The sequence below is a fragment of the Pimephales promelas genome, chromosome 18, assembly GCF_988280905.1.
Source record: "Pimephales promelas chromosome 18, fPimPro1.hap1.1, whole genome shotgun sequence".
NCBI lineage: Eukaryota > Metazoa > Chordata > Actinopteri > Cypriniformes > Leuciscidae > Pimephales > Pimephales promelas.
In genome coordinates this window covers 9,144,559-9,160,926 of record NC_142786.1, presented here as the reverse complement: position 1 = coordinate 9,160,926, position 16,368 = coordinate 9,144,559, and the positions used below count along the sequence as shown (strand labels likewise).

The window sequence follows — 16,368 nt, the reverse complement described above, 5'->3', positions numbered from 1 at the left end:
CACTAATGTATTTCATGCACGTTTTTATACTCATCATCTCCCCCGGTTTCACAGACAAGGCTTAAGCCTAGTCCTAGACCTAGAATGCTTGTTTGAACTGTATCCACTGAACGCACTGACGTATCTAAATATTTTTGCCTCAAAATGCACACCAGTAATGTTTTTTTTTTAAGGCACGTTTATTAAAGCTACTTAAATGGCCTAATTAAACTAAGGTCTAATCCTGGATTATTCTAAGCCCTGTCTGTAAAACCAGGCCTATAACACTAAACTGACATCTTAGCAACATCTCAGTCCTTGTAAGTTCAACTCAAACACATCTTCTGTTTGTCCACCAGGGGGCATCCTGATGTACGGGGCCCTGGTGCTGTTCGATCAGGAGTTTGTGCATGTGGTGGCAATCTCTTTCACCGCTCTGATCCTGACGGAGCTGCTGATGGTGGCGCTGACTGTCCGCACCTGGCACTGGCTCATGGTCGTAGCCGAACTTATAAGTCTAGGCTGCTACTTTGCTTCCCTCGCCTTCTTAAACGAATACTTCGGTAAGAACGGACAGCAGTGCAACACATTTTTCGAAAAATCTTATGTTTTATTATTTATCTAAATTATTTTGCACATTATTAATATATTATTTATTATTTTCTTTGCTTTTATTTACTTTTTTAAAATTTTAATTATTTTAATTTATACAGTAAGTGCGTAATTATTATGCCAGTTGATGTTCTGATCATATTTTGTTTTCTGAAGCACATTATACCAATTCCAAACCACATCAATCTTGATAGCTACTATTAATTTTGTATTTAAACATTTATAAATTATATATATATATATATATATAGATTTGTTAAGGAAGGCTGGAAGTGAAATGCGCTTTATATTCAGATCTGCAGGTTTTCTTTTACAGGTAAATTGGGCTAAAATAATTATGATTTAACTCGCTCTGAAAAGTCACAAATTATTAAATGCTCATGAGAAGGACTAAGTAATTAGTTACTGTTACTAAGTAATTAGTTACTGTAATTTAATTACTTTTCCCTTGAAAATGTAAAGTAAGGGATTACTCTTCATTTATCTGTAATTTAATTACAGTTACTTCTGATGTAATTGAGGTAAATACTGTGTATAGATCAATCCGATCTCACAGCGATTCGTATGCATTTTATGAGGTGTCTAAATCGTACGGCCGCACTTGTACAAATTCGTATGTGAATTCGTACATAATTATTGTAAAATATGTATGAAAAAAGTGTGAAAAGTCATGAGATCAGACATAAAACAATTGTGGGTTTAACGTCAAAATGTATTGTCTGATGTTAAAAAGTGCAGTATGTTTTTATAATGTAACCTTCTCCACCTTGGTCAGTTTAAGGATAATTCATGCAATTTTATAGTATTTATTTGAAAGAATTAAAACAGATTCATGTCTATTCTTGTATTATTCAGCTGGTTGAGATTGAAATGGGATTTTGAAAGTAATTAATTAGTAATTAAAAGTAATTAAATACTTTTTAGAGAGAGTAATTCGTACAGTAATCTAATTGCATTGTTGAAGCGGTAATTAGTAAGTAGTAAATAATTACTTTTTTAGAGTAACTTACCTAACACTGGTTGCAACCTACCTTGAGTCCTACCAGGATCTCAGAGACTTTGCTAAAGGAAAGAATCCTGAAATATGACCCACACTTAAAAAGAATCACAAGCTGAAGTGTTGTGAAATACATTTTTATTGGTTTTGTAGACAGATTGGGAATGACTCTTGAGGGACATCCTCTAGTACCACTGTTTGAAGAGTTTATCTGGCAGTAAGCTTTGGGAGTTGATTTTAAGTCCAAGTCTTGCTCATTGTTAGTAGCAGGACTCCCTCGCCACCGCTGCTGTTGTCTGACTTGAACTGGTGCTGGTCCCTCAACAGTCACACTCAACTTATCTGTCTATAAAGTCTTCAGACAGATAGGTTGTCTATAAACAGTCTTCATGTGTTTCACGCTTAAGTTTGTAATTGATTATTAAACGTGGGTCATGTTTCAGGATTCTTTCCCTTTGCAAAGTCTCTGAGATCCTGGTAGGACTCCAGTTGCAGGTCTGAAAAATATTGGCACGGGAGACTAAAAGGTTCCTAATGCTTTCACGCCTTCACGTGTCGCTTTATTTTGTATGACTCTGCTGAACCAATGAGCGTTTTGCTGTCCATTGGTCACACCTTAATTGTGCAATTTCTAGTGCATTAGTATTGCATTCTTCTCATGTCTTGAGCATTTAATAATGTTTGGCTTTTCAGAGCGAGTTAAATCTTTTTGTATCCCATTTTACATTTAAAAGAAAATCTTCCTTATAATTATCCACACCTGAATATAAGGCATTTTTTTTCTCTTATTAATGATGTAATACCTAATTAATTGTAGTTATTAATATTGATGTGGTTTGGAATTTGTCAAATGAGCTTAGATGAAAAATATGATCAGAAAATCAACTTGCATAATAATTATCCATGCACTGTACATGTAAATTCAAACCAAAAAAATTTATTATATTGTCTACCTATCCATCCATTTATTTGTCTGTCTGTTTATCTCTATTCATTTATATATAACAATTTTAAAATAAATTTAAAAAGTATATATTTTTTTCTTACCTAATTGATTTATTTCTTACTAGTCTACCTACCTGTATATGTATGTATGTATGTGTGTGTATATGCATATACTGTATATTATATTGTTAGTAGTAGTAGTATAAATTAAGTAAATTAAAACAATAAATAAATGTAATTGTAAAAAACAAAATTTATTTTTTTTAAGGGTTAGTTCACCCAAAAATGAAAATGATGTCATTAATGACTCATCCTAATGTCATTCCAAGCCTGTAAGACTTCCGTTCATCTTCTGAACACAGATATTTTAGATTTAGTCTGAAAGCTTTCTGTCCCTCCTTTGAAAATGTATGTGTGGTATAGTCATTGTACAAAAAGGAAATGAAGACATCATCAAAGTAGTCCATGTGACATCAGTGGGTTTGTTAGAATGTTTTGAAGCATCGAAAATACATTTTGGTCCAAAAATAACAAAAAGTACGACTTTATTCAGCATTGTATTCTGTTGTCAATTCGCATTCAGTGACTCTGCTGACGTGTTATTCGATGCGCCCGAGCTTCGTTTACAGTCTGAGGGAGATGCACGCTCTACAAAACAATCTTCACAAACATGTCTAAGGATTTCGACACAGAGGAAGACTTGCTTTTTTTTTGCCCAGCCATATTTATTTGAAGCCGAATACACGGACGCACCGGATTACACGTCAGCAGCGTCACTGAAGCGGATTGACAACAGAGCGGAAGACAATACAATGCTAAATAAAGTCGTAGGTTTTTTTTTATTTGTTTTTATTGACCAAAATGTATTTTCGATGCTTCAAAAAATTCTAACTAACCCACTGATGTCACATGGACTACTTTGATGATGTCTTTATTTCCTTTCTGGACAAGTACAGTATACCATACATGCATTTTAAATGGATGGACAGAAAAGTCTCGAACTAAATCTAAAATATCTTAAACTTTGTTCCGAAGATGAACGGAATTGATGCCATAACTTTAATTTTTGGGTGAACTGACCCTTTAAATGTAGTCTTTTTGTCTATTTATTTTTTGAATATTATTCTGTCTGCCTCTCTTCATCTTTAATGATTTGATCCACTGGTCTGTTTCCTTCACACATAAATAAAAGGCCAAATAAGTGAAAATGTCCTCTCTAACAAATGCCCTATAGGCTCCGGTTTCAGTGTTTCAACTAAACACACATTAGTTCAGACTGGTGCACTCACTGTAAGCTCAACTTTTAAGCTCTTTCTTCCTTCTCTCCATCTCTGTTTTGTGACTGTGCTTTAGGCATAGGTCGTGTGACCTTAGGAGCTTTCCTGGGTAGGTTTGTCTTTCCCCTGTGTTCTCTCTGTTGTTTCACCAGCTATCATTTCCTGCCTCCACAAACATATCCGTTCTCCTCCCTCGGGTTTTACTCTAATGTGGTGTGGGCCCCTGGATGAGAAGAACTCATTCAAATGTGCCGTTACCCCGTGATTACTCATTTTTCAGAACATTCCATCGTTGCAGTGCATCCCATCCACTTCGTCCATAGCCTCTTTGTTTTGTTTTTTTTGTAACACGTGAAAAAAGGCGCTATCGTACGCCTTGATGATATAAACGAGCATGAAGATTCACTTTGACCCTGGCGTTTGATTTTCATCTTATGATTTGTTTGTCTTTAGATATTTCGTTTATCACAACACGGGCGTTCTTGTGGAAGGTGTGCGTCATCACGCTGGTCAGCTGCCTGCCGCTCTACATCATCAAATACCTGAAGCGGAAGTTCTCACCTCCCAGTTATTCCAAACTTTCCTCCTGAGCTTTCCATACGTCACGGTGTGTCAAAAGGCATGCAAGACACATTTATAAGCACATGTGACCTCTACATCAAACACTTTTGAAACTTCTGATTTTAGTTCACCCAAAAATGAACAGCCTAAAATATCATTTACTCACCCTCATGTCACCACTTTTGCTGATAATTTACTCACCCCCATGTCATCCAAGATATCCATGTCATTCTTTCTTCAGTCGAAAAGAAATTAAGGTTTTTGATGAAAACATTCCAGGATTTTTCTCCATATAATGGATTTCAATGGGAACCAAACGGTTCAAGGTCCAAATGACAGTTTCAGTGCAAACTGTTTAAACGATTTCAGACGATGATTATGCGTCTTATCAAGCAAAACAATCTCTCATTTTAAAAAAAACAAAGTTTAAGTTTTATAAGCTCAAATGCTCGCCTTGCTCTGTTCTGTGATGTGCGTTCGTGACTCTCCTGTTCGAACTTGTTCATCAAAATGAACAAATCTTTTTTCGTGTCATTTGGTTCTTTCAATGAAAGAAATGAACGAGTTGACTCTGGAAAAGATTCGTTCATTTGTTCATTCGTCACGCATCGTAGAACAGAGCAAGGTGACCATTTGAGCTTAAACGTTTTTTTTTTGTTTTGTTTTTTAAATGAGCGATCGTTTCGCTTCATAAGACCCTTATTCATCGTCTGGAATCGTTTAAAGCCCTTTGAACAGTTTGCAGTTTGCACTGAAACTGTCATTTGGACCCTGGACCATTTGGTTCCCATTGAAGTCCATTATATGGAGAAAAATCCTGGAATGTTTTCATCAAAAACCTTCATTTCTTTTCGACTGAAGAAAGAATGACATGGATATCTTGGATGACATGGGGGTGAGTAAATTATTTAAAAGTGAAAATTTTTTAAAAGTGAACTACTCCTTTAATGACTTGCTGTATTTTCAGTGGAACACAAAAAGAGAAGTTTAGCAGAATGGTCACGCTGCTCTTTTCTATACATTGGAAAAATGGTCATCCTCCAAAATTGCACCTGCAACCCAGTCTTAACTTTTTTGTTTAATCTTAAAGGAAACTCCTATCTGTTTGGAATGACTTGAGGGTGAGTAAATAATGACCAAATTTTCATTTTTGCCTAAGCTATTCCTTTAAGTGTCAGCCCAAAAGTGCTTTATGATGCAGTGACATAATGTGATTTGTTTGTATATATGAACTTTGCCTAATATGACTAATATGAGTGTTCCTGTGCTCATCATTTAAAGATGGTGGGACAGTTGTAGGATTAAACAATGAGTAGTATTGAGTACTTGAAAAGGCTAAAGCACAAAAATGACAAAATAGAATAAAAGGGTTGTTTAGGTCACCCACACTGGAATGACTGGAATGGTCCCTTAACCGTCACTTTTTACTTACCATAAATGTATGTGAAGGCATTTTTTTTTTTATCAAATAGATTATGGATTTTTAACTCTTTTTTTATTGTTGGTATATAACGATACAATTTCAGCTTTAATGAACGTAAAGTATTATTAATATTATCATAACCATCAGCACTTTTCCATCTGATTTTGGCACATTTTGCGTCGTTAACTTTATTATTAATGGGATCTGTGTGGGCGGGGCTTGGTAAATACCTGTGGTTGTGATTCGAATGTTCTGATTGCATGAGTGTATACTGAAGTTGAATTCGGGCAGCTCTTGTTTCCTGTTGTGCTGTGGCTGCTGCTGCCATATGATCCTGCTGCAAAAAAAAAACTGTGTAAATGTAAACCAGAGCACAGCGTGTGTTCTTACAGCGGGAACTATTTGTTCTGGGAACAACGGTCCTCTCAACCTGACATCCTAAATGACATTGTGGAAACTTCACAATCGACGTTTTGACAAATCAAACTTGATTGATTGCATGACTTGTAACACCAAGTCATTGAAAACAAGAATGTACTTTTGCTGGATTGGTATTATAAACGAATGACTTATTATTATTGTAAAAACTGAAAACAAAAAGTATTAGGATGTCCGAAGCTACTTAGAGGTGCACTGTAAATTTAGCATTTCTTATATCACCTATGGCACTTGTTCATCATTAGTTACTTTTTTATTGACAATGGCACCATTTATTTCGCAGTTTCACTATTGTTTGCTTTGACTGTGCTGACGGTGTGAAGTCGGCTCAATAATGTGTAAGATCATCTTGCCTTATCTTTATGAAACAAGTCAGCTGGTTTGAGGAATGAGTTTTATCATTCACTTTATTTTCTATACCGAGTGTGTGAGTGTGTGTTTACAATACTGAATGAGACAATGCCAAGCAACGTGTGCCGTACGCTGTTCCTTTCTTGCTGGTGGATTCCGTTTGTGTTTTGAAGACGCGGAGTTGTACTGTACTCAGGAAAACCACTGATTTCTTCTACTCTATATAAACCTTCAATTAACTCCGTAACAGCCGAACAACAATAGCTTATTTATTATTTGAGTATTTTGCTTTTGTTTCTCCTGCTTTTTTTCTATTGACTGACACATAATGGAAAAATGTGGTGTTTCTGTGACTGTGGGCGTTCTCTCATTGTCATCAGCACGATGGTTTCGGCAGTATAATTTAACATTTTAATGATTATTGATGTCTGATTAAAGAGAAATATGTTTCCAAGTGGTGCAGTGGGTGCTTCTTTTAAGGCCTCTGAATGTTTTTTGGTGGTGCTAATACATCATACATCCATATTTGGTAGCACTTTTTACATACACAGTATACATTGGTGAACTAATAGGCACAAAGAGAAAACTATTAGATATATAAAATATACTTCTCTAGCATCAAATTGACTGTATGTAATGTAGCTAGTTTTATCAAGCTTGACCATTCAACTGTTCTTCTTAAGATTTGTTGTTGTTTTATTTATTTTTTTATTATTATGGGAAATTAACTTAACTGTTTGTTATTAACTAAACCCCAACATTTGGTCTCAAACTCTATGCTCCAAACAAGTTACAGACTAATGGCTGAATTTTTAACTCTGTAGCCATTTTTGTTTGATTGTTTTATTATCGTTACATTTGTAATTGAATTGCTAGAAAATGAATACTGAATATTTGTGTTTTTAAAAAGATTGCTATGGAAACTTGTTTCCGCCACTGAGTAAACAAATAAATAATTGCGACTTTTTATCTCACAATTCCGAGATACAAAGTCAGAATTGTGAGAAATAAAGTCGCAATTGTGCGATATAAAGTTGCAATTCTGAGAAATAAAGTCGCAATTGCGAGATATAAAGTCGAAATTCTGAAAAATAGTCGCAATTTTGAGAAAAAAAAGACAAAATTGCGACTTAATTGTGAGAAAAAAAGACAGAATTGCGACACAATTCTGACTTTTTTTTCTCACAATTCTGACTTTATAACACACAATTGCGACTATATCATGCAAGTCTGACTTTATTTCACGCAATTCTGACTTTATATTTTGCAATTCTGACTTTATATCACGCAATTCTGACTTTATAACAAGAATTGTGACTTTATATCACTAAATTCTGACTTTATATTTCACAATTCTGACTATCACGCAATTGCGACCTTATATCTTGCAATTTTGACTTTATATCACGCAATTGTGACTTTATATCACACAATTCTGACTTTATTTCTCGCAATTCTGACTTGCAATTTTGACTTTATATCATGCAATTGTGACTTTATATCTCGCAATTCTGACTTTATAATACGCAATTGCGACTATGTCACGCAATTCTGACTTTATATCTCGCAATTGAGACTATCACGCAATTCTGACTTTATATCTTGCGATTCTGACTTTATAACACAATTTCGACTTTATATCACGCAATTCTGACTTGATATCTTGCAATTCTGACTTTATAACACGAAATTGCGACTTTATATCACACAATTCTGAGAAATAAAGTCAGAATTGTGAGATGTAAACTCGCAATTGTGAGAAAAAAAGTCAGAATTGTGAGATAAAAAGTCACAATTATCTTTTTAATTGTTCATTCAGTGGCGAAACAAGCTTCCGTAGATTGCTTCATATACACTATTAGAAGAAAAGGTTTTACAGGCTATAGAAGGGTTGTGTCAGGAGCTCCATATAGAACCTTTTAGGGCATTTTAATAGGGGATAAATCTACCAGAATAGCTTCTATTTTTGACTGACTGTAACATACCTTTTTTGCCATTCAACCTTTAGACAATCTGCTTTTTCTTTTAAAGCCACCACACCGTGGAATGCAATAAAAGATGACATAAAGAACTGCAGTTCCATTAAGAGTTTTAAATCACAACTGAAATCTTTTCTGAAGACCACTGAAATCTGTACGCACTGATGTGGTGTTTAGTGTGTGTAGTGTGTGTGTGTGTGTGTGTGTGTGTGTGTTTTAATGTACCCTACCAGGGAACTGCAGATGTAAATTAGCCTGTGTCTAACTCTGGTACACTGCATCAAATGGGAACATTTATGTTTGATGTATGGTCCCTAATAAATAGCCTAAAATCATGGGATAATTTTATGAATTTTGTTTTAATCGATTTTTATTTTTTATAAATTTGTATTAATTAAGCAGCTCATGAACGCACCTAACCACTAAGAGAAAAATGAAATAACCTAATAAACATGAGTATTTTTCCATCATTTAAGACATTTATCCTTGAATAGAAACTTTAAAATTGAGTCAAAATTTCTGTATAGAAGCCCACCGACCATTTTTTTTTTGTTGTTGTTGTTGTTGCTGCTAAGAGTATAGATAGAATGTGAGCAAAAAGGTGAGTAAAAAAAGGTGTTCTTAAACACTGACTGATTGTTGAAAAATAACAAAAAAAAATTATATTTTAGTTTCTTTTAGCATACTCATGGATAGTTCATTTCAAAATGTCGGAAACCATGAAACATCAAACATACATGGGAAGTCGCAGTTTGAGTGAGTATAAGCTTGCATTTCTAAATTCTTTACATGACAGCACTACCTAACATACTGAGCCACACATTTATTTGTATGTATTGCTTCTAACCACCAGAGGGCGGCATTTACACATTTTCACTGAAGACCAACTTTGGGCCCACATGGAAACTACATCTGCTGGTAAGATTGCTGTTCAACAATAGGCTTTCAGAGTTGTGTGACCCCATGTTTCTGCCCACATGTAAAAAATGCATAATTTTTACTATTGCTTGTAGTGTGTTTAGTCTGCTTTGTCAATTTTACTCTATTATATTTTATGGGGTGGTGATGGTGCAGTGGATAAGACATATGCTTTTGGTGTGAGAGACCCGGGTTCCCACTGTGAGACACCAATGTGTCCCTGAGCAAGACACTTAACCCCTAGTTGCTCCAGAGGCGTGTGACCTCTGACATATCTAGCAATTGTACTGTAAGTCGCTTTGGATAAAAGCGTTAGCTAAATGAATGAATGTAAATTTTATTTTAGTCTCTTTGAGGGATGTCAATTAGATCAATATCTTCATGAATTTTTACTTTGATTTGTCAATTAGGAGTTCTGCAGTTAGATAGTGAAGGAAAAGCATCCAACGAGGGTCAGAATTAATAGTACCCCTGGTAAATATATATATATATAAAAAAATAGCTATAAAAAATATATTAAATATATATATATATATATATATATATATATATATATATATATATATATCCTTCTTTATTAAATACTTTTTGCAATCTGCTTTTGCCAAGATAACAGTTCTAATTTTTCTCCTGTAATGCCTGCCTATAATGAGTTAGCAGATATTAAGCAGACAATCTACTAATACTCTAATGAGAGTTAGTTGACATGTAGCTGCAAATTTACTTATAATCAACATATTCAAAAGGGACCATCAAAATAAAGTGTTACCGGTGTTTTTTCAAGATTTTTTTTTTTGAAACCCTCCCAAACAACATGTTGGGATGTAGGGGTTGTTGGAATGTATTTATTTATTTATTTTTTCCTGACCCCAAGAATCAACTAATCTCTGCAATTCTCCTTCTATGATCCTTGAAGAGTCTTTGACCACTCATAGATTCATCCTCACTATATTAGCATCCTCACCTTAGCTATTTTCTTACAACACTTTCTATTTTGTGAAGCTCAGCAATCTTTTGCTGCACATCAGAACTATATTCTTTAGTTTTACTCATTGTGACGGATGATTAAGGATATTTGGCCTTTGTGTTTCCTCATATTTAGTCATGAAACAAGAAGTCATAGCTTAACAATTTCATGTTCCTAGTCACCCTTGTGTGCTAAAAAAAAAAAAAAAGTAATATTAATGGGAATATACTTCAGAGATATTTTACTCATAAAACAATTCTTGTGGTGCAAATATTTGTGGCCAACATGTTTTGGGGAAAAACATTTATTTCATAATGTGATTTTCTCCCCACTTTCAATTCTTTTAGTTAGATGTTTGAGAATTTTTTGAATGAAGGATAAACAGTGCAGGTTTATTTTTTACAACCATCTTTGATCATATTTACCAGGGGTGCCAATAATTCTGACCAAGTCTACCATGTGATATTGTGACTATTTTTTATAGTTTATCTTATATGTACTGTACACCTATATATATTTTTTTCACCTGTATCATATATATATATATATATATATATATATATATATATATATATATATACAAATTGATCATACTTAAATATGTAAGGCAGCATTGCACTTTTTTTTTTTTTTTTTTTGCTAAATGTTTTTGAAAAAATTGCGGCCAAGGCTGCATTTAATTAATTAGAAATAAAGGGGGAACAATATTGTGATAGTACAATCTCAAATGTGCTTTCTATTTGAATGTGTTTTAAAATGTTTTTATTTTTTATTTTATTTTTCTATCTGTGATGGCAAGCTGAATTTTTCAGTCTCATTGTTTCAGTTTTTAATGTCACACGATCCTTCAGAAATCATTCTAATATACTTATTTGATGCTCAAGAAACATTTCTTATTATTAATGTCAAAGTCAAATAATATTTTTTTTCTTACAAATAGTTGATAATGTCAAAAATCAACATTTATTTGAAAAAGAAATCCTTCGTAACATTATAAATGATTTTTAACTTATTTAATTGTTTTGGTGTAAAACAGTAATAATAAAGAACGAGCAGGTGTGTGCAGACCTTTGACTGGTTTATTGTACTTACTGAGATTATCAGCCTTGAAACACACAGACAGTGTGTTATCAAGCTCTCCACCCAAACTCACCCACACACACTCTGTAGTGCAGGAAACGTGTGGTTTACTGCGACCCCGCTCTAGATGTGATGGTCCACTGACACTAACATGCTTTCTCTTTCATCTTATCTTTCTATCTTCCTCTCTTCCCCTTCTCTTTATATCTCCATCTACCTTTCTTCACTTCTACATCAAAACTCAATTTTGCTGTTCCTGCTTTTGCTTAAAATAACCCAGATCCATTGCACGTGCCTGTGTAGACTCCACCCTTTGATGTGTTTGTGCGCTGGACATTTCCGCAGAGGTTGTGGGGCAGTTGTGTTATTTTATCAGCCACATGTGGGGCACAACACGCGTCACACTGTTTTTCTTCTGTCTCTAGAGTGTCTGTTTTTCCAAAGCATTGTGTTTCCTGTAGGTGGACACAGATTTGGGATACTCCTTTAGCTAAGCACTTTCTGTTGATGAAAACCTTCAGCTGTATTTGTCAGCAATTATTTCTACAGTGAAAATTCTATCTATCTATCTATCTATCTATCTATCTATCTATCTATCTATCTATCTATCTATCTATCTATCTATCTATCTATCTATCTATCTATCTATCTATCTATCTATCTGTCTGTCTGTCTGTCTGTCTGTCTGTCTGTCTGTCTGTCTGTCTGTCTGTCTGTCTGTCTGTCTGTCTATCTATCTATCTGTCTATCTATCTATCTATCTATCTATCTGTCTGTCATTTTATCTATATCTGTCTATCTATCGGACCATCTATCATTCTATATATCTATCTTTATATCTATCATTCTGTCTGTCTGTCTAACTATCTATCTATCTGTTTATCTGTCTGTTATTTTATCTATCTATCTATCTATCTATCTATCTATCTATCTATCTATCTATCTATCTATCTATCTATCTATCTATCTATCTGTCTATCTGTCTGTCTGTCTGTCTGTCTGACTGTTGGACCATCTATCTATCTATCTATCTATCTATCTATCTATCTATCTATCTATCTATCTATCTATCTATCTATCTATCTATCTGTCTGTCTGTCTGTCTGTCTGTCTGTCTGTCTGTCTGTCTGTCTGTCTGTCTGTCTGTCTGTCATTTTATCTATCTGTCTGTTTGTCTGTTGGACCATCTATCATTCTATGTATCAATCTGTCTGTCTGTCTGTCTATCTATCTATCTATCTATCTATCTATCTATGTATCTATCTATCTATTTATCTATCTATATATATATATATATATATATATATATATATCATTTTATCTATCTATCTGTCTGTCTGTTGGACCATCTATCATTCTATATTCTATCGTTCCATCTATCATTCTGTCTGTCTAACTCTATTTATCTGTTTATCTGTCATTTTATCTATCTATCTATCTATCTATCTATCTATCTATCTATCTATCTATCTATCTATCTGTCTGTCTGTCTGTCTGTCTGTCTGTCTGTCTGTCTGTCTGTCTGTCTGTCTGTCTGTCTGTCTGTCTGTCTGTCTGTCTGTTGGACCATGTATCATTCTATATTCTATCGTTCTATCTATCATTCTGTCTGTCTAACTCTATTTATCTGTTTTATCTGTCATTTTATCTATATCTATCTATCTGTCTGTCTGTCTGTCTGTCTGTCTGTCTGTCTGTCTATCTATCTGTCTGTCTGTCGGACCTTCTATCTATCTATCTATCTATCTATCTATCTATCATCTATCTATCTATCTATCTATCTATCTATCTATCTATCAATCTATCTATCTGTCTGTCATTTTATCTATCTATCTGTCTGTCTGTTGGACCATCTATCATTCTATATCTATCGTTCTATCTATCATTCTGTCTGTTTAACTATCTATCTATCTGTTTATCTGTCTGTGTGCCATTTTATCTATCTGTCTGTCTGTCTGTCTGTCTGTCAGACCATCTATCATTCTATATATCTATCATACTAGATATCATTTTGCCTGTCTGTTTATCTATCTATCTATCTATCTATCTATCTATCTATCTATCTATCTATCTATCTATCTATCTATCTATCTATCTATCTATCTATCTATCTATCTATCTATCTATCTCTCTATCTATCTATCTGTCTGTCTGTCTGTCTGTCTGTCAGACCATCTGTCATTCTATCTATCTATCTATCTATCTATCTATCTATCTATCTATCTATCTATCTATCTATCTATCTGTCTGTCTGTCTGTCTGTCAGACCATCTGTCATTCTATCTATCTATCTATCTATCTATCTATCTATCTATCTATCTATCTATCTATCTATCTATCTATCTATCTATCTATCTATCTATCTATCTATCTATCTGTCTGTCTGTCTGTCAGACCATCTGTCATTCTATCTATCTATCTATCTATCTATCTATCTATCTATCTATCTATCTATCTGTCATTCTATCTATCGTTCTGTCTATCATGCCATATCTATCTGTCTATCTCTATCATTCATATATCTGTCTGACTGTCTTTCATTCTATGTATCAATCTATCTGTACTTTAAAATGTTGTGTTTAGTGATGTTAAAATGCTTCAGAATTCTTCTCAGGCAAGACTGAAAAGGTCTCTGTTTTAACGATTTGGTGTAATTATTTTTGCCGAGTTTACTGAGTCACATGAAAGTTGGGGAATGTATTCTCAAGGGCAGCATTTGCTCAATACCACTCTCTTAAAAATCTATTGAAATGACTTTCCTGCCATTTGTTGCTCAACTCGCTGTGTTGTTGATAAGTCAGTCACTGTTGTGTCTGGACCCCACAGTGGAGCTCTGGGCAGAGGGTCTGTGTTTGCTCACTCAGCCTGTGGGAGCCAATGAAATCCCACCCCTCTGGAACACAGCCACAGTTGCCCGGCAACAACCTTACACAACAGGAAACAGACTTGGGGATTCCGTCACTGAGCCGAGTCAAAGAGAGCATTCAGTGGAGACAGGAAGCCCCAAGGTACAGCAGGGGGCAGTTCTATAACCAAGGCCATGTCGTGTAAATACCACCTCAAATTGCTGTTGCTGTTTCTACTTTAAGCACTTTATATGTTCATCAGCTTACTTTTAAATGTGGTCTGGGTTTTATGACATGGACTCATAAGGCACATCGTAAAAAGGCTAAAATAACACATTTGATTACAATCCCATTGTGACGTAAAAAAACAACAACATGCTTTTCTTGTTCTGCATTATCGTCTTAGCATAATTTTAGCCAGTGATATATTTTCAGTTAGTCATATTTCTGAAATTCAACTTCTGCATCCAAACCTGGTTTTATCTGTTTTATCTATTAAGAAAAAGGGGAAGAAGGAAAAAAAGCTGGAACCTTGAGGTCTTTTCCAGAAGACCACCATCAAATCAGCGTCATTCCCAGTATACTCACCCACAAATATGACGATGAGCCCTGCCAGCCAGACGGAATAGTGACTTGTAAGAAGAGGTGAGTAGACCTATGACATCAATGACTCCCCCTTTCTTGACCAATCACGGCACAGACAGAGGAACAGTTTGGGTGCACATGGGGCTTTGAATGTGGTTTTGGTTTATTTTAACAACTTTTAAACGCTGACACATCATTAGTGATGCACATGCATATTATGATTCATGCCATTGTTATGAGTCTGCAGCCTTTTTTAAACATCTCCGAGACAGACAATTCAACATCTGTGGCATTAGTTATGGACTCATGTTACATTGTCCCTAATGTCTTTGCCATCTGTGGCGTGCCATGCGTCGATGCATATATTGCGTTATAGCACATTGCCGCCCATGTATCCTGTTTGGAAACATAATTTGTCATTTGTGTATTCTTGAAAACCTTATAGAGTAAACAGCAGTGCATCATGTTGACACACAAGACAAGCTAACTGCATTATCACTCATTGTATTATCATTATCATTATCATTAGCGTTAGTAGTTCTTGAAGTCATAAAGTCACTGCCACTCCTGGACATAGCAGTTAATAAGGTGTCTTTCGAATATAAATGAGAAATGTATGGCTCAATTTTAAAGTCCCAGTGTTGTAGTGCGAGTAAACCGGCTGACCTGTCTTTGTGGGCGTCTAATCAATTATTCATCTGGTCTCTGGAATACTTCACTCCGATTGGTCAATCACGCCATCCAGTGGTCTGAAATTCATTGATTCCCCAATCCAGAAGCGCAAAACCGCCAAACTGGCGATTCTACCCTAACCTTAAGATAAAACCCTAACCTTAACCTCAGTATAGGAAAGAATTACTGTTTCATGTTATCTCCCATCTAAGATTTTTCTGAACTGAGCCTATGGAATCAGAACTTTTCTTGACAGATGACTGTGAATTTATTGAACAATGAAATCTGGTGGGCGGGGTTTGCATCACGGGTTCTCGTATGCATCTGGTGGCGTCTAAAGCCTTTGGCTGTGTCTGAAATCACTGCACCTAATATAGTGCATCATCCATAGTGCACATTATTATTGAATGCACTCAGTCCCATAATGCACCGCAATAACAAGTTTGCAACCCATACACTCAGCACCGAACACTGTGAACATTGCACTGAATTCCTATGTCTTTTTAGAGACTGACATGACACTGTCATGAACATGGAGTCTTTATGAATGTTTATGACTGTTGTCATTAAGTGTCATTCGGTAAATTAAGACACTTTTAATGCAAAGTTGACATTGTTTAAAATGCCTTTATTATGACAACTTGACATTAACAAAGACAAAAATGTCTTTAACCAAGAAATTATAACCTGTCAACCTGTCACAAATATGTCATTACAGGTCAAATTATCAAACTTAAA

The 16,368-nt window shown here is 34.9% G+C and overlaps 2 protein-coding genes and 1 long non-coding RNA gene across 5 annotated transcripts in view; all 3 read left to right on the top strand.

Moving 5' to 3' along the window:
- atp9b (ATPase phospholipid transporting 9B) overlaps positions 1–7,037 on the top strand; it is a 67,847-nt gene extending 60,810 nt beyond the window's left edge. For 2 of the 3 annotated variants that reach the window (XM_039678817.2, XM_039678819.2), the window contains exons 28-30: positions 339–542; positions 3,887–3,919; positions 4,264–7,037. In XM_039678817.2, the coding sequence (XP_039534751.2) occupies positions 339–542; positions 3,887–3,919; positions 4,264–4,400 (374 nt within the window). In that variant the 3' untranslated portion in view covers positions 4,401–7,037. The remainder of the gene's footprint in view (positions 1–338; positions 543–3,886; positions 3,920–4,263) is intronic. The other variant, XM_039678818.2, reaches the window with a different exon arrangement.
- Positions 7,038–8,312: 1,275 nt separating this feature from the next.
- Positions 8,313–14,535, top strand: LOC148970905 (uncharacterized). Its single transcript, XR_016147237.1, has 2 exons — positions 8,313–9,480; positions 14,354–14,535. It is a non-coding gene; the product is annotated as an uncharacterized LOC148970905 (long non-coding RNA).
- Positions 14,536–14,873: 338 nt separating this feature from the next.
- nfatc1 (nuclear factor of activated T cells 1) overlaps positions 14,874–16,368 on the top strand; it is a 58,540-nt gene continuing 57,045 nt past the window's right edge. Inside the window, exon 1 of the mRNA XM_089122725.1 lies at positions 14,874–15,018. The gene's annotated coding sequence lies outside the window, so the exon portion shown is untranslated. The remainder of the gene's footprint in view (positions 15,019–16,368) is intronic.